The sequence below is a fragment of the Drosophila willistoni genome, assembly GCF_018902025.1.
Source record: "Drosophila willistoni isolate 14030-0811.24 chromosome XR unlocalized genomic scaffold, UCI_dwil_1.1 Seg144, whole genome shotgun sequence".
Taxonomy (NCBI): Eukaryota; Metazoa; Arthropoda; class Insecta; order Diptera; family Drosophilidae; genus Drosophila; species Drosophila willistoni.
In genome coordinates, this window is record NW_025814057.1 from 7,167,022 (window position 1) to 7,181,200 (window position 14,179).

Below are 14,179 nucleotides of genomic sequence, written 5' to 3' on the forward strand. Positions count from 1 at the left end.
ATTGTATTTCCATTTATTTATATTTTGTTTTTTGACTCTTTGATTTCTCTTTTTTGTTTTTGTTTTCTGATTCAACTTGATCACCGCTAATACTAGTCTCTTTATGCCATTTGATCTGTTTAAGTAAAAGGGAAAACTCAAATAAAAACTTGCTCCCACAAAACAAACAAAAAAATCAATAACTTGATATGACAAAGATGAACTTGCAGAAAAAAAAAAAAACCCCAGAAAAAAGTGACACAAAAGCCATCACCAACAGAATAAGTCATTTTGTTGGGGGATTTCCCAGGCCACTGCCTGGGAGCAACTGCAGCAGGCTGAGATCCTAATGCGTTTTTGGCAATCGCTCAAAATGCTGTTTGCAAATCTCCACCACAAGCAAAAAAAAAACCCAACGAGTCAAGAAAACTTGCAAAATGCCGAAGTTTGTATACGCTCACATGTTTGCATATGAAATAGTTCACTGATCTTAATCAAATTAGCCAAAATTTTAGATCAAGAAGCAAAACAGTATTTCTGATAAAAACTGTATAAGGGATTTCTCAAGGAATTACTTAAAGTTTTGTTTAAAGAATCTCAAAGTAGCTCTCAAGGAATTCTTAAATCAGTTCTTAAGGAATCCCAATAGATGACCTTGAAGACCTTAAGAAATCCTCAGTGAATTCCTTAACGAATCCCCAAGAGAGTCTTGAAAGAATTCTCAAGGAGTTCTTAACGGAAGTTTTCAAGGAATTTAAAAGCAGTTTTCAAGGAATTTTTTAAGAAATTTCGCAAGGAATTCTTTAAAGCATATCTCGAGGAATCTTTAAGAAATTTCTCAAGAAAGTTTTTAAGGAATCACCAGGGAATTTTTAAAAAACGTCCCGACTAAATGTTTGTTTTTTATGGATACACCAACTTTATTTAATCAAAAGTGCTTCTTTGTTTGCGTGGCAAATTCCTTACCCAAATAAATATACCCTATTCATTGCAAAGGTATTAAAATGGATGGGTGGAAAACTGAAACTATTCTAAACGCCAACGCAACTATTTCTATACTATGGCAAATTGCTGGCTGTGGATAACAATGAAGCAAACCAAAACTAAACCGAAACCAACCAAACAAACCAGTCAGAATCAAACTAACTAAGTTTTAAGTGGGTGCTGAATGATGAGGAGAGCAGGGAATGGTAGTGAGGTAGGGGGAGGGGCAAGGCCGGGTAAATGGGAAAGGGAGCACGTGCCAAAAGTGGCATCAAAGTGCCAAAGTCGTTTGCTCAAGAAGCTTCACTGCGTTCTCTTTTTTTTCGCCATTTTTTTTTCAGCATGTCAAACATTTGCATCATGATGACGACGATAATGATGACGATGATGATGATGATGATGATGGCGATGATGATGATGACGATAATGATGAAATGTAAACGCTTGAAAATGTTTAAAGTTTGTTATTTTGTTGTAGTTAGTTTCCCATAGAACTAAATCCACGAGCTTTGAACTTTTTTTTTTTTTTATTTTTGTTTCTTTGCATCCATTTTTTGTTAAAAACTTGTTAATAACAATTCGACTAAAAAGCAAAACTTTTTCCACTCTTTTTTTTTTGGAGGGGAAAGGGATTCTTTTTTTTTTTTTGGTTTGAAAAATGTGCATCAATTTTTTGTCGAGTCCTCAACGTGTTGTTCCAAAAAGCTCATTTATCACAATGATGAAGTTTCCCATGTCATGCCAGAGAGAAAGTAACACACACAGACACAGAGAGAGAGAGAGAGAGAGAGAGAGCGAACGACAGACAGAGAGAGAGACTTAAAGATCATGACCGTATCTTTGATGCTCTAATTTTAATTTCGAGAATCCTTATAGAGGCTGTAACCAATTTATTTATTTACTTGGACTAAAATAAAATGTTGAAATGTTTGCTGAATAGATCTAAATGTGCCAAATTGTTATTATTTGCATTACTTCCCGGCAAAGTCAACTATCAAATGTTTCTTTTTTTGTTTTGTTTGTCTTCTTTTGTTTATCCATGTAGATGACCATAACTTTCCAGAATGACTAGGGACTCGATTACTTTATGTGCATGATTCTCTGCTGGCAGGGTATCAGTAGATCTTATCATCTAAACTGTGGAAAGAGTATTGCAATGAGCCAAATACAAAGAACAACAAAAAAAATCGATTCGATATTCATGCAATGCTTTTACTTTAATCATAAACCAGAACACGGTCGCATGCAAAATAAGTTCAACCCGTCTCCACCCGCCGCCGCACACCCCCACCCCTACACCCAACCACTCTTCTCGTCATCCAATTCTATCCAATCGCTAGGAGCTAGCTCCTCCAACAATTTTCATTGCAATTGTTCTCAACTTCGTTGATGACTTTGTTTTTGTCATTGTCATGTTTTGTAACAGATTTTCTAATGTTTTTCCTTTTTCTACCATCCCTTTGCCCCTTATTTTTGTTTTTTCATTCCTTTTCTTTGGGATTGTGGATGTTGTTGTTGTTGTTGTTTTTCATCTTGAAAGTAGCAGCAGCAGCTGGAAAATCAAAAGGAGTTGGCAGAGCCAACTTTGAGTGCGATTCAATGGGTTTTGGTTGTAGGCTATATTTATTGTTTTCTCCAAATAATCTGTAAAGTCAGTAAGCACACACACACATACACACACAGAAGACAGTCAGAGTGAGAGAGCAAATGGAAAAGTCTGCTTTCGAGTGATTGGCATTGGAAAGTTTCACTCTGTTTGAGTTATTGAGTATGAAATTGGAATTGGAGTTGAGCTAAGTCAAATAGCAATAGCATTAAAGTTATTGCTACCAACTTTACTCTCAAACTTTATACAGCTTCTTTTTTTTTTTTTTTGCCTATCATGTGAATTACTTTTAAGGAGCAAATAATACATCAAGTAAGTACATAAGAATATGTGTCTTAAAAGCTCTTGCTTTATTATTTTCTGTTTCCGAAAGCCCAAAGCTAAAGCACAAAGATAAAGTTATAAATTTAAAGTTTTCTTGATCATGAAATAGACTAAATTATAGACTAACTATATAGAGATATACAATTGACCAGTAATGATGCCAATTTGGCATTTTTTTCCATCAAATCTGACGGTAAAAATTTTCCTAGACTACTCGACATTATTCGTACTTTTTGGTTAACCATTTGCAGCTTGTTTTACGTTTTAAGAAGTTGTATAGCATCATCTAAATTAATCGCAGTTCGGTGTTATCAAATACAAAATTTGTGTGAATTTTTGAATAAAGCGAATCATTTGTGAACTAAAGATCTATAGCTTTTGTTTATGGTTAATGTTACAAAAGTCGTCTATGACTTCAGTCTTTTTCTCATTTTCTCTCATTCCAGTAGAAATCTTTCTCCACTTAACTATCTGCAGTATTCACAAATCATTTATCAACCATCAACTATTTTGTCATTTTCAAAAAACTTACAAAAGCAACAAAAAAGCTTTCAAAACCCGAGCTACAACTTTGAAATACTCTGTAGTAAGAAATCTATATAGAGATATATAGAGATATATAGTATATAATAGATTTAAAGCATTTTCTTTATGTTATACTTTCTTTTGTCATATATTTTTTTCCTTTTTGCAGGGTATCAAATGAAAAGAAACTCAACATGAATAACGTGAAAACTCTCTGCGCGCCATTAATAAACGACAATTAGAAGCTGACTGCAGCAAATGTCACTTTGATGATATACGACACGGACAGCGAACCCAACCCAACAACTCATTCCACACGGGTTCGGCCAATCTCCCACTGCCCACATCATTCTCTAGCGATTCCATCAGTTGACCAATTCACAATATGTATTAATCCGCAGCCACATGCCGCAAAAGTCAAACAAAAAAAAAACAGAAACAACATAAAAAGCAAACAAAATCTGTTTCAGTTTCCTTTTTTTTTCGTTTTTTTTTTTTCAAATTGATGACCCAATGACCTCGCACAAAAATTTAGCCAAAAAAAGAGTGGGCGTGGCCAGGGGGACAGCTCATTGTTTGCGCCAGAAACAAATTCTTTAAAGTCAACGAAGGGAAGTCGAAGAGTGAAGGGAAGGCTTATCGCAAAGGATATATGCCAGCTGAGAGCATCCTGCTCATCGACTCTTTTGTGTGTGTGTGTGTCTCTGCCAACCTAAGCCTTACAAATTTCGTTTCCAAAATGAAAATTGCCGCAAATAAATGAGCAAATAAATAACCAACTTGCCCAACCGAAACCGATAAGCACTGCAAATCTGACAATACCTAAAAATATACTTACTTTTTATATATGTAAATACGTATGGCTATGTATGTATGTGTAGGTGGACATGGCACATGATTAGTTCATCAAATTATCATTATGTTTAAGTCAAAGTAACGGCACAATATACAACTTATTTTGCTATGATTTCTTAATTTTTTTTTGTTAGTCATAATTTGTCTTCTCTTTTTTTTCTTTTAGTTATTCATTAAATGAAATGTTACTTGCCGTTTTTTTATTTTTTTTTTTTTGAGTTTCTTAGGACTTTAATCTTTAACTAACTTCATTTTGGTTAAAACGTTGAAAACACTGTGATTTTGTTTTGATTTGTTTCTTTAATTATTTGCTTCTTCTTCCCCTATATTGATTAGTCTTTCTTACATACATTATTACTATGCTAAGATTGCATCCGCATAGAAAGAAATGATCAGTTTCATCAAGTTTTTAAAATATCCTAACAAAATTCAACCAAAATTAACTCAAATCAATAGATAGAGGTTGAGGAATACATGAGGACAGATCACTTACCTTCACAATTTAACAAATTCCCTCAAATTGAGCACACTTGCATTTATCCGTTATTACACACACTAACAATAAGATCACACACACACACATACACTCGCGCGCGTTTTTTTTTTGGCGTTTGCCGTTTGTTGTTTCTGTGATCATCACATTCTTTTGCACAATGAGAGAGCATAAGCCCTAGGATTCGCTATAGCAACGCTTAACTAATAATTTTGTATACTTTTATCCACTTTTAAAAAAGAAAAAAATGAACACAACTTTGAACACATTGAAAAATAGGCAAACGGTAAACGAACAGTGTGACCACACTTAAAAATCGACGCCTGATCGAGCTTAAGCAATTTATTAAGTTGGCTGCGCTTTCTTTAAGTTATCGCTGTAAGTTAACAGCGCTCGCAGCATTCACTGTTAAATTAACAGTGCTTGTGGTGAAATCTGTTAAGTTAACATTTAATTTGAATTTAAATATAAAAGTAACGTTCTTTCAAAAATAATTAAGTGCAAAAATGTGTATTTGATATACAAAGCAGATGAAATATGGTAAAACCTAATTAAAGCACAACATAAGCACAGCGAGACACAGACACACACTCACATTCACACACACACACTCACAACCACACACAAAAAAGCTGGAGGTGTGTGTGTGTTGTTTTTGCGGTTAAATGGGACTCCCCGTTGTTCAGAGATCAAAAATGCTGGTGGGGCCATAAATCAAATTTCAGTCTACAACACCTGGACATTCGTCATATAGAGGTGAGGTCGGGAGAATTGTGGAAATTGAATTTTGTTTCAGCACTAATTTCATATACCCCATGCCCCATCTACTCAGGGGACAATGATTATTGATATATCCACATAAAACTGTCTAATCTAATTCAATAAGGATAACACTCCGCATGTTTGTCTCTCTGTCTGTTTGTTTGTTTGTCTTTCTGTTTGCCAATGGCATTAGCGTCATTAGCATCAAGGTAAATTTACGTTTTGTAAATTTCGTCCCCACCCCAGAGGGGATTTTGAAAAGTCGAAGAGCATCTCACTATACTATATGTATGTATATCGCTCACTCTTTCTCTGTCTTTGGTCTGATGTATGCAAAATACTTTGGCCGTAATTCCTTTTTCTCGCTGCACTACAACTTATGCAAATTCCTCACCCTCTCTTTTGCTTTACCTCTTGTCCACATTCCTCTTTCTTTGACTTTGCCATTGTCATGGAAAGTGAATAAGTATATATATCTGAAAAGTTGCCTGCAAAGTAAAGAAAATTGCATGTTTCACTGCAATAAAAACAAATCGCAAAATTACCATAATCAAAGCATAAAAGGGATTTCTCTCTGCCCACCATCAGAGCCGCTTTCCCCGGCCACGCCTCCTTTGCCCCTTTGGTCACCATCACACTTGCAGCTTCTCGTGCCCCATAGACAAAAGGCAAGAACAGAAATTTTTTTCTTTCTTCTTTTTTTTTTCTCTGTCGCTAAAAGTTTTCAAACCAAACGAGAAAATATTTGAAAAGTAATTGGCCTCGTTTGTTTGGCGGCTAAAAAGCAAATTGAATTACCAAATAGATCTATTTGAATTTAGTAATCGGCTTTGCATTTATGTTTAGAAAGCCGCCAAGAATATATGGTTTCAATTGTCTTTATAGTCAAAGGAAATAATTAAGAATCCAAAGTTCTAGCAGATTTACGAGCCAAGATCGCTCTAATTAAGTATTTTTCGTTTTGAATAGATCTGAAATACGAATACGTACATATATGTATATATATGTATATATAATATATGTTATATATAGACATATTTGTGTTGTTGGTTGATTAGATATGTAAGTAGATTGTTTGAAAGAAAGGGAATTACTAATGCTAAAGAATTCATGAATTTTATTTATTTTCCTTCAAAATATGTTTCCAAATTAAAATCAAATTTAGAAATGAATCCAGAGAGCCGGATGTTAAAATTGCTTTTTACTTGGATGGGTCCAGGAAGCCAGGAGGGTCTGGATACTAGTGATGTAAGAAAAAATCGATACATCGATGTTCTCTTGGCGATGTTTACCGATGTTTTTGTCGATGTTGATGTTCAGCGATGTATCAATGTTTCACCAAAACATCGCTTCTATTTGCCACTTTTCAAATTTTATCATATAATTAGATAAAGCTGTCTTTAAAAAGCCTTTTCAAACGTTACTTAAGCTATAACTTGAAGTGCATTTTTTTCAGGATTTTTCACCGACTTTCACAAAATGTTAACAGATACAATAAATTGAATAAGCCCAAATAAGATAAACGAAATTTTAATTCGGAAAGTAAAGCCCATAAATACTTTATCAAATAGTTTTTGAAAGATAAGGCTAACAATGAGAAAAAAGACCAGCGGGTTTTAATATTTCATTAATACCTTATCCATTTAAGATTAATTTTGAATACTATTATGAAAACTTTTATTAGTGAACTGTGAACTTTATTAATTTAGAAAAACATTAGACATTGAGATATTAGCTCAATGTTAAGACATCAAATTAACATTGAAACCATCGATAGACATCGATATTTTTATTGAAATTTACATCACTACTGGATAACTCTGAGATATAGATCTCTCAAATAATTTTCGGCTCTCTTTACGCCCATTCTTTGGAGTGGTAGTTAACATTCTTTATAATCTCTTTAACTGTCAAAATGCCAACAGCGAAATGTCAAAAATTTCTAAATCTTAAGTCGAAAAATCTTTTAAACTTCTTCGTCTAAGAACTTTTTGAAATCGAAACGGGTTAAATCTGCTGTTTTGGTATAAAATTTGATCAGTTTCTAAGATAAAAGTTCGTTTTTGATGGTAAAGTTTTCCACATTTCTCCTTCCTAGAATCAACCACAGCATTTATTTTGTGTGTAACATTATTTAAACCAATTTTTATTTGTTTAATTCTTTAATTTTGTTTAATTTGAAGGTTTTGTGTGACTAAAGCTCATGATTTTTCCAAGTCTCTATAAAATTAAGTACTTTAGTTTCTTCAAAAGCTATTGCTAACTGAAATATTTTGAAAATAATACTAGATAAAACTTATAAACTAAAACTTAAAGGAAAAATTATTCCATAAATATTACTTTCATGTTAATGTTAACAAAAAAAAAAGAGCTTTCGTCAAAGCATTGCCATATGGTTTAAGTTCTAGCTAAACTAAGCTTTTTATACCCTACTCACAAAAAGGGTGAAAGGGTACATTGAAATTACCAAGTAATTTGAACACCATAAAGAATATTTTGATATATTTAAATAATGAAATAAATAATAAACATTTTTGTTTCAATATTTTGACAGATTTATTTGTAAAAGTTTTTAGAAAGATTTTGAAACCTTTGGTCGAATAAGCATTCTTACCGATTTGAGAGAACTATGTCCATATAAACTCATAATACCCCATTCATCGCCTTGAGTTTTCTTATATCTACCATTAAGGTAGCTAGAAGAAAAGAGAAAAGTTTTCAATTGTTAAAATACCTAAAACAAAATGATTACTTACGGTCCATAGCAACCCGTATACCAGGAAGCACCTGATGTCAATGCACAATTCGAATTCTCATATTGATCATTATCATGATCGAATGTAGAAAATTTTCCATTTACATTGGACTTCATTTCATTGATTGTTGTTCCTTTGAACTGTCCCAACGACTTTAATGCATAATCCTCATTTTCATTGCCAATTCGAAAATTATCATAGTTAGCAAAATCGACACTTTCATTATAGTGACCAAATTGTATGGTCAGTTCATAACGTTCCGTATTGGTAATGCGATACAATTGTTTAAGGCCAATAAAGAATTCGCCATCTAATTTACCAAAACCATTGCCAAAGTCAGTCCAAGTTCTATTAAAGTTTTCACTGCCATCGAATCGTTCGTGAACAACTATCCATCCATTACCTCTAATATCTGCTATACAGAGAGCACTAAATGGATCCAATCCATGAATTTTTATTTTATGTATGCCCTTGGAGAGGCCTTTGCATCCAGTTGACGGTAGCCTTTTTTCACATTCCCTTAGATCACTTGACAAATTTTGAGTTTCGTTATGATGAGATGAAATTTGAGATTTCAATTTATCGATTTCATTATCGTTTTGTGCTTTCGGATCATCTTTTGATTCATTCTTTTCCTTCTTCTCGTTTCGTTCTAAGGCATCTCTCAAAACATTCAATTCGTTTTGATGTTTTTCCTCAATTTTCGCAATTTTGGCTTTTAATTCATTAATTTTTGCAATATTTTTTTGTTGCTGATTTTTAGACAAATCTTCATTTGTTTTACTCAAGTGATTAACTGCTTTTAGTAGCTCATCATTTTGACCTTTAATATAGTCCATAGTAAGTAATTGTTCCCTAAGCTTCTTTATCTCATCTCATTTTTTGCCATATGTCTTTGTTCGTTTAGTCTAATCTGTTCTTTTAATTGAATTATATATTCAAGTGGACCCTTTACGGATTTATAGCAATATGAAGCACAGAACTCATCTTCTTCATCTGAGAATCTACAATGCTATAAAATAGTTTTCACAATCAAAACGATTTTCACTTTACACTTCACTCATTTATTTTGTACTTACTCCTTCGTCATCTGTCCAAGAGGAAGATGTTGACTTTACTTTGTGGATTTCAAAAAAGAAAATGAGGCAAGAAAGTGCAAAAACAATTTGTAGATGCATTTTTTGAAAAGTATTTTAATTTTATAATATTTTCAAATTTCTCCTTCGACTGACATCTGACATCTCTCAAATTGCAATGATTTAAATATTCAAATTTCGATTATATATACATACATATATTATATTTCTGGCGTTTCTTCTGATAATATTTCCTATGTATTAGCTGTTAAACATAATTTTGTTATCTGTTATTAATACGAAATGGCTCATTTTTTTTTGCTACAGATGAATTTTGTTTATAAAGTCATCTCTTACGTATTTTTTATAGACATTGTCGTTTCCAGTCTCTAAATAAATATTTATTGACTACATCGCCCTTTTTTTTGCCTGGGCATGTCTTCAACATAATAGACACACAAAATGCACATGTTTACTGCATTTTATTGTAATTCTAAAACTGCAAACTAATCCATTTACTATTGGTAAATAGTAGACTACAAAGAAACTTCAGAAATGATAAAGTTGCCAACAACTAGAGATAGATACGGACCAGTGGACATTACTTATAATATGGTAGGGGGCATGAGGTGTTTGGACGTATGAGAATCACAGGTTAGTCTCCCATCTTATTCGGCGCCGGATTGAAGTGCTGTTGTCCAGCAGTTTGATGGCCAATGTGCTGATATGTCTGTCAAGACGGTCAATATGGCTTTTCGTCAGCCTGGCTGTGGATGTCTGCGCTCGACGCTTGAAGATTGGCTTCAGGCACAATTATCGGGGCTTTGTTCTCAAAGAATGCGCATAATTTTATCGAGGGTCTCTTGAGCTTAATCCTTAAACATAAGCTGTGACTGTCGAAATGAGGACCATATTCAACTCTAGTGTAATACTTTATACTGCCCAAAAATTTAGTACTTTTCATGTTTCACCGTTTAATACATATGTACATCATATATAAAATATCTATCCCTACAGATTTGGAAGTCACTTTAGTCACTAAAGTTTAGTGTATAAACAGGCCTATCGTTATAAACAATTTCTCAACTTCTTCTTCAATCTGTATTAAAGATAAGAATCATTGAGTTTCTGTGTCGCTATAGCGTTGCTATTTCTAAAAAATCAGATAATTGATCTCGTGTTAAGATCATTCAAATCCATATCTAACAGGCTATTACTATTATATGGCTTAAAATTGCCCGCTAGGTGCGCTCAAGTGCTTGGTCTACTAAAGCTGTGTGAGAGAGATTCAATATATATTTCGCCTTTGATGAAGGGTATGTTTAGGTGGGCTTGGTCTTTTTAGTAGGTAGCTTTTCAGGCTTTTAGCCTGAGCTTTACTATATATTAAATACATATATATTAACTACCAACTTTTTCAGCCTTTACTTACCAACGAATTGTTTCGTTTAAAAAACGCAAAATTTTTAGACATTGTAATGAAAATTAACAAATTATATGTGTGAAAAATAAACAATTTAGTGTTTTCTTTTTTTATAGATTTCTATATTTTTTAGTTTTTATAAAATTTCTAAAAAAAAATTTGCTGCTACGTAAAAAAATACCGTTATAGATATATATTACAATTTTGACATTTCTAAAAGAAAAAAAAAACCAAGAAAATTGTTGGAAGACAAGCAATTTGACACAGTTGATTTTCGTTTATCTAAAATCTATGGACGATGACAAAGGATCTTGATTTACATATATATACGTACTAGGAACACACACAAAGACATGCAAAACACATACATACAGAGAATTTTTAAACGAGACATTAAAGAAAATGTTGTGGAATTTTCACCAGGCCCATTTGGGTGAAACTTGATCGAAATTCCATTCATCTGGATGACCCTCATGATCCTGTTCGAGTTGACTCATATCGGACCATTTGAAGGGACCGCTGCCAATTTTACGCATGGCAATGGCCTTCATATCATTACGCACCGATCGTCGTTCGGTGATCAATTCCAATTCAGCCAAATTGGATTGAGAGTCCTCATCAATGACAACGCTCAAACGCTCATCACCCATGGACGATGCCTGTTGATCCTCTTGATCCTCCAGCGAACGCGCCATATTGTTATGCTGGAGACGCAAGAAAATGGGTCCGGCAAAGGCATGATAATCACTCATGCCCAAGCGAGCATTGTAGGAGAACAATTTCAGATCAATGTTGCCATACGCAATGGACTCTTCGCCCATTAGATCACCACGAAAACCATGAGAACGCAAATATTTATCAACTGCCTCCAGATTTGTCAATTGTGTTTCATCGGCTGGCGTTAGTTGTGACTCCTCGGTCTCGACATATTGACTTGCTTCGCGTATCTCCTGGAAATAGGGACGACCCTTCGCCAACCAGGTGGATGTATTCGAGAGTAGAAAATGTTCGGTGACATCTTTGATATGCATGCGTCCTGGCAATTGTTCGGCTATCCAAATCATACCCTGCAATTGATCGTGTCTAGCCTGAATGGCAGCCTTATCCTTATCACTCAATTGAACGGCGGCATCATCGTGTTTCTCATCCCTATCCAATGTATTATAGAGATTATCCTGTTCGCCCAGTTTATTCAAATCGACGGTTATCCATTGTTTGGCCCCCGTAAATGGGTGTCGTGTCATTGCACGGGCCCAAGTGCGACGATTCTGTGAAATACGATTGGCAGCCATCACTCGGGCAACCAATGGCACAATATCCTTGGTATCGACCGTTTGCCATAATTTTAGATTCTCATTCTTGATCTGTACACCGCCGACAATCGATTGAACTTGTCTACCCTTGACCACATAGAAATCATCGGTGGATCCCAAAATGCCAGGATATCCGGTGAATGTTATATCCACACCGGGCACCGTCTGACTACGTTGATTTGGTGAGAAATGATAATGGAATTTATATCTCTTCTGTATCCGCAGCATAGATGAATAACTGCCAGCCGTACTGTGACCAAATAGCAATTGCAATGACGATTTCGGTTGATCACCGCGAAGGATTTTCGTCAACATTGTGGCACTGGGCAAAAAGAAATTCTTTGGTTCGCCACCATCGGCCACAGTCATATTGCCATTGAGTACATAGTTCTCATAGTAGATTTTCAAATCCTGAATATCGGCTGCTGCATTCATCAACAGAAAATCACTTAATGGTATCTCCTCCTCCAAATCGGAACGTGCACGTGATGCTCCTCGTATATAACCGGTCTCAAGACCCTCCAATTGATTGAAAAACAAATGCAATTGATGCCAATAATGATCGTGTTCTGCTCGTATTTCTGCTTGTTTCTTTAGCTTCGCATAGTTTGTGGTCAACAATTCGCGTAGCCATTCGCAGAATTTCTGTGCGCTCTCATCCCGTTCACAGGACGATGATATGGTGCTAAGAGATTAGAAAATATTATAAGTATTTCTTGTTCTTTTTTAATTTTTTTAGTATATACTTACTTTGCCCACTGATTGTATATATTCTTCCAGGTCAATGAGCCTTCCAAAATGCCTGCTGCATAGGCCTGAACCCAATCGGGATACGTCCGCTGCGTTTCCACCTCAATTTGGGCCCATCTACAAACGAAGTAAGACAAAAACAAATGGATTAGTTTCTGAAAATAACTTAAGATTGTTACAATTCACTAACTAGCAGAGACTGAATAGACTTTGCTGTTTGATTTCAATCGAAAGCTACAAACTTTTGTTGCCAATCACATGGAGTTTGGTGTTTAAAAATCTAATCACTTTAGACAACATACTAAATGGTTAAACTCTTAACCAGAGAGTCGCTTTCTAGCTTAATCTTACGATGAAAATATTGTTCACATATGCTTTCCCATAGAACCTTTTCGCATTTAATTCATTTCTTTTCTTTATTTTCATAATATTTATCGTCCTTAAACTTATTCCCTCTTCAACTATATCTTTATCTATTTGCTTTTAAGTAAAATACAATATGTTAATTGTGAAAAATATGTCAAAATCCTACTGTGAAACTTTTCTTTTTCAATTGTTACAATTCGCAACTAGTTTAGGCATTTAAAATCTCATAATAACTTTTGAAATGTTTCTTTACAGAACACCTCCTCAATAAATGAACTAGAGTCTGTTCGTTTTTTAAGTTTTGAGTTTTTAATTTAAGATGGTATAAAAATGAGCAAAAAATAAATGAAATATTTATTATTTTTTTAAGTATTTTTTCATCGTCTCCTTTGTGGCTATGGTTAGTTGAGCTCTCCACTATATGGAGTCATCAATACAATACTTATTAACGATTTTGGTAGATATATTTTTCAACTTACCCATTCTCATAGACGGAATCCTTATAGCATATTCTAGCCACACCTTTGGGAATGTTAACCAAATCGTTTTGCTGCTTCCAGTTCTCAATTTGAAAACCAACCTTTTGATTCCACAATGCTGTTGCACAATAAGTACCATCATATTCTGGTCGCTCCATATAGCCAATGAAGAAGGCTCCAATGACCAATAAACCGGCACCGATCAGTATATAGGTACCTATCCGCGTTTTTTGCCATGATGCACCAACAACTTTAAGCATTGTGCCGGCCGTTTTTAAACAAAATAAAACCTTTTTAAAATATCAATCACACTTGTTCTTTCTTGCTCTTGCTTTCTTGTGCTCTTCTTTTTTTTTGTTGTTTTTTTAGTATCTAATCAGTTCTTTCAGTTGGAAAAATGTATTTGTGCAAGTTTTAAAAGGACGCTATGCAATATAATTAAGATCGGCTCGTGCCGCATAGGAGTGACCAAATCTCAGTGCGATTAG

At 34.3% G+C, this 14,179-nt stretch overlaps 1 protein-coding gene across 1 annotated transcript; it reads right to left on the minus strand.

Annotated features, from left to right (window-relative positions):
• Nucleotides 1–10,928: 10,928 nt before the first annotated feature.
• Nucleotides 10,929–14,109, minus strand: LOC26528788 (putative phospholipase B-like lamina ancestor). The gene is made up of 3 exons (XM_002062004.4): nt 13,692–14,109; nt 12,847–12,963; nt 10,929–12,781 (listed from the first exon to the last, which is right to left on the minus strand). The coding sequence occupies exons 1-3, from the start codon at nt 13,949–13,951 to the stop codon at nt 11,200–11,202; spliced, it is 1,959 nt and encodes a 652-aa protein (XP_002062040.1). The 5' UTR covers nt 13,952–14,109; the 3' UTR covers nt 10,929–11,199.
• Nucleotides 14,110–14,179: the final 70 nt, after the last annotated feature.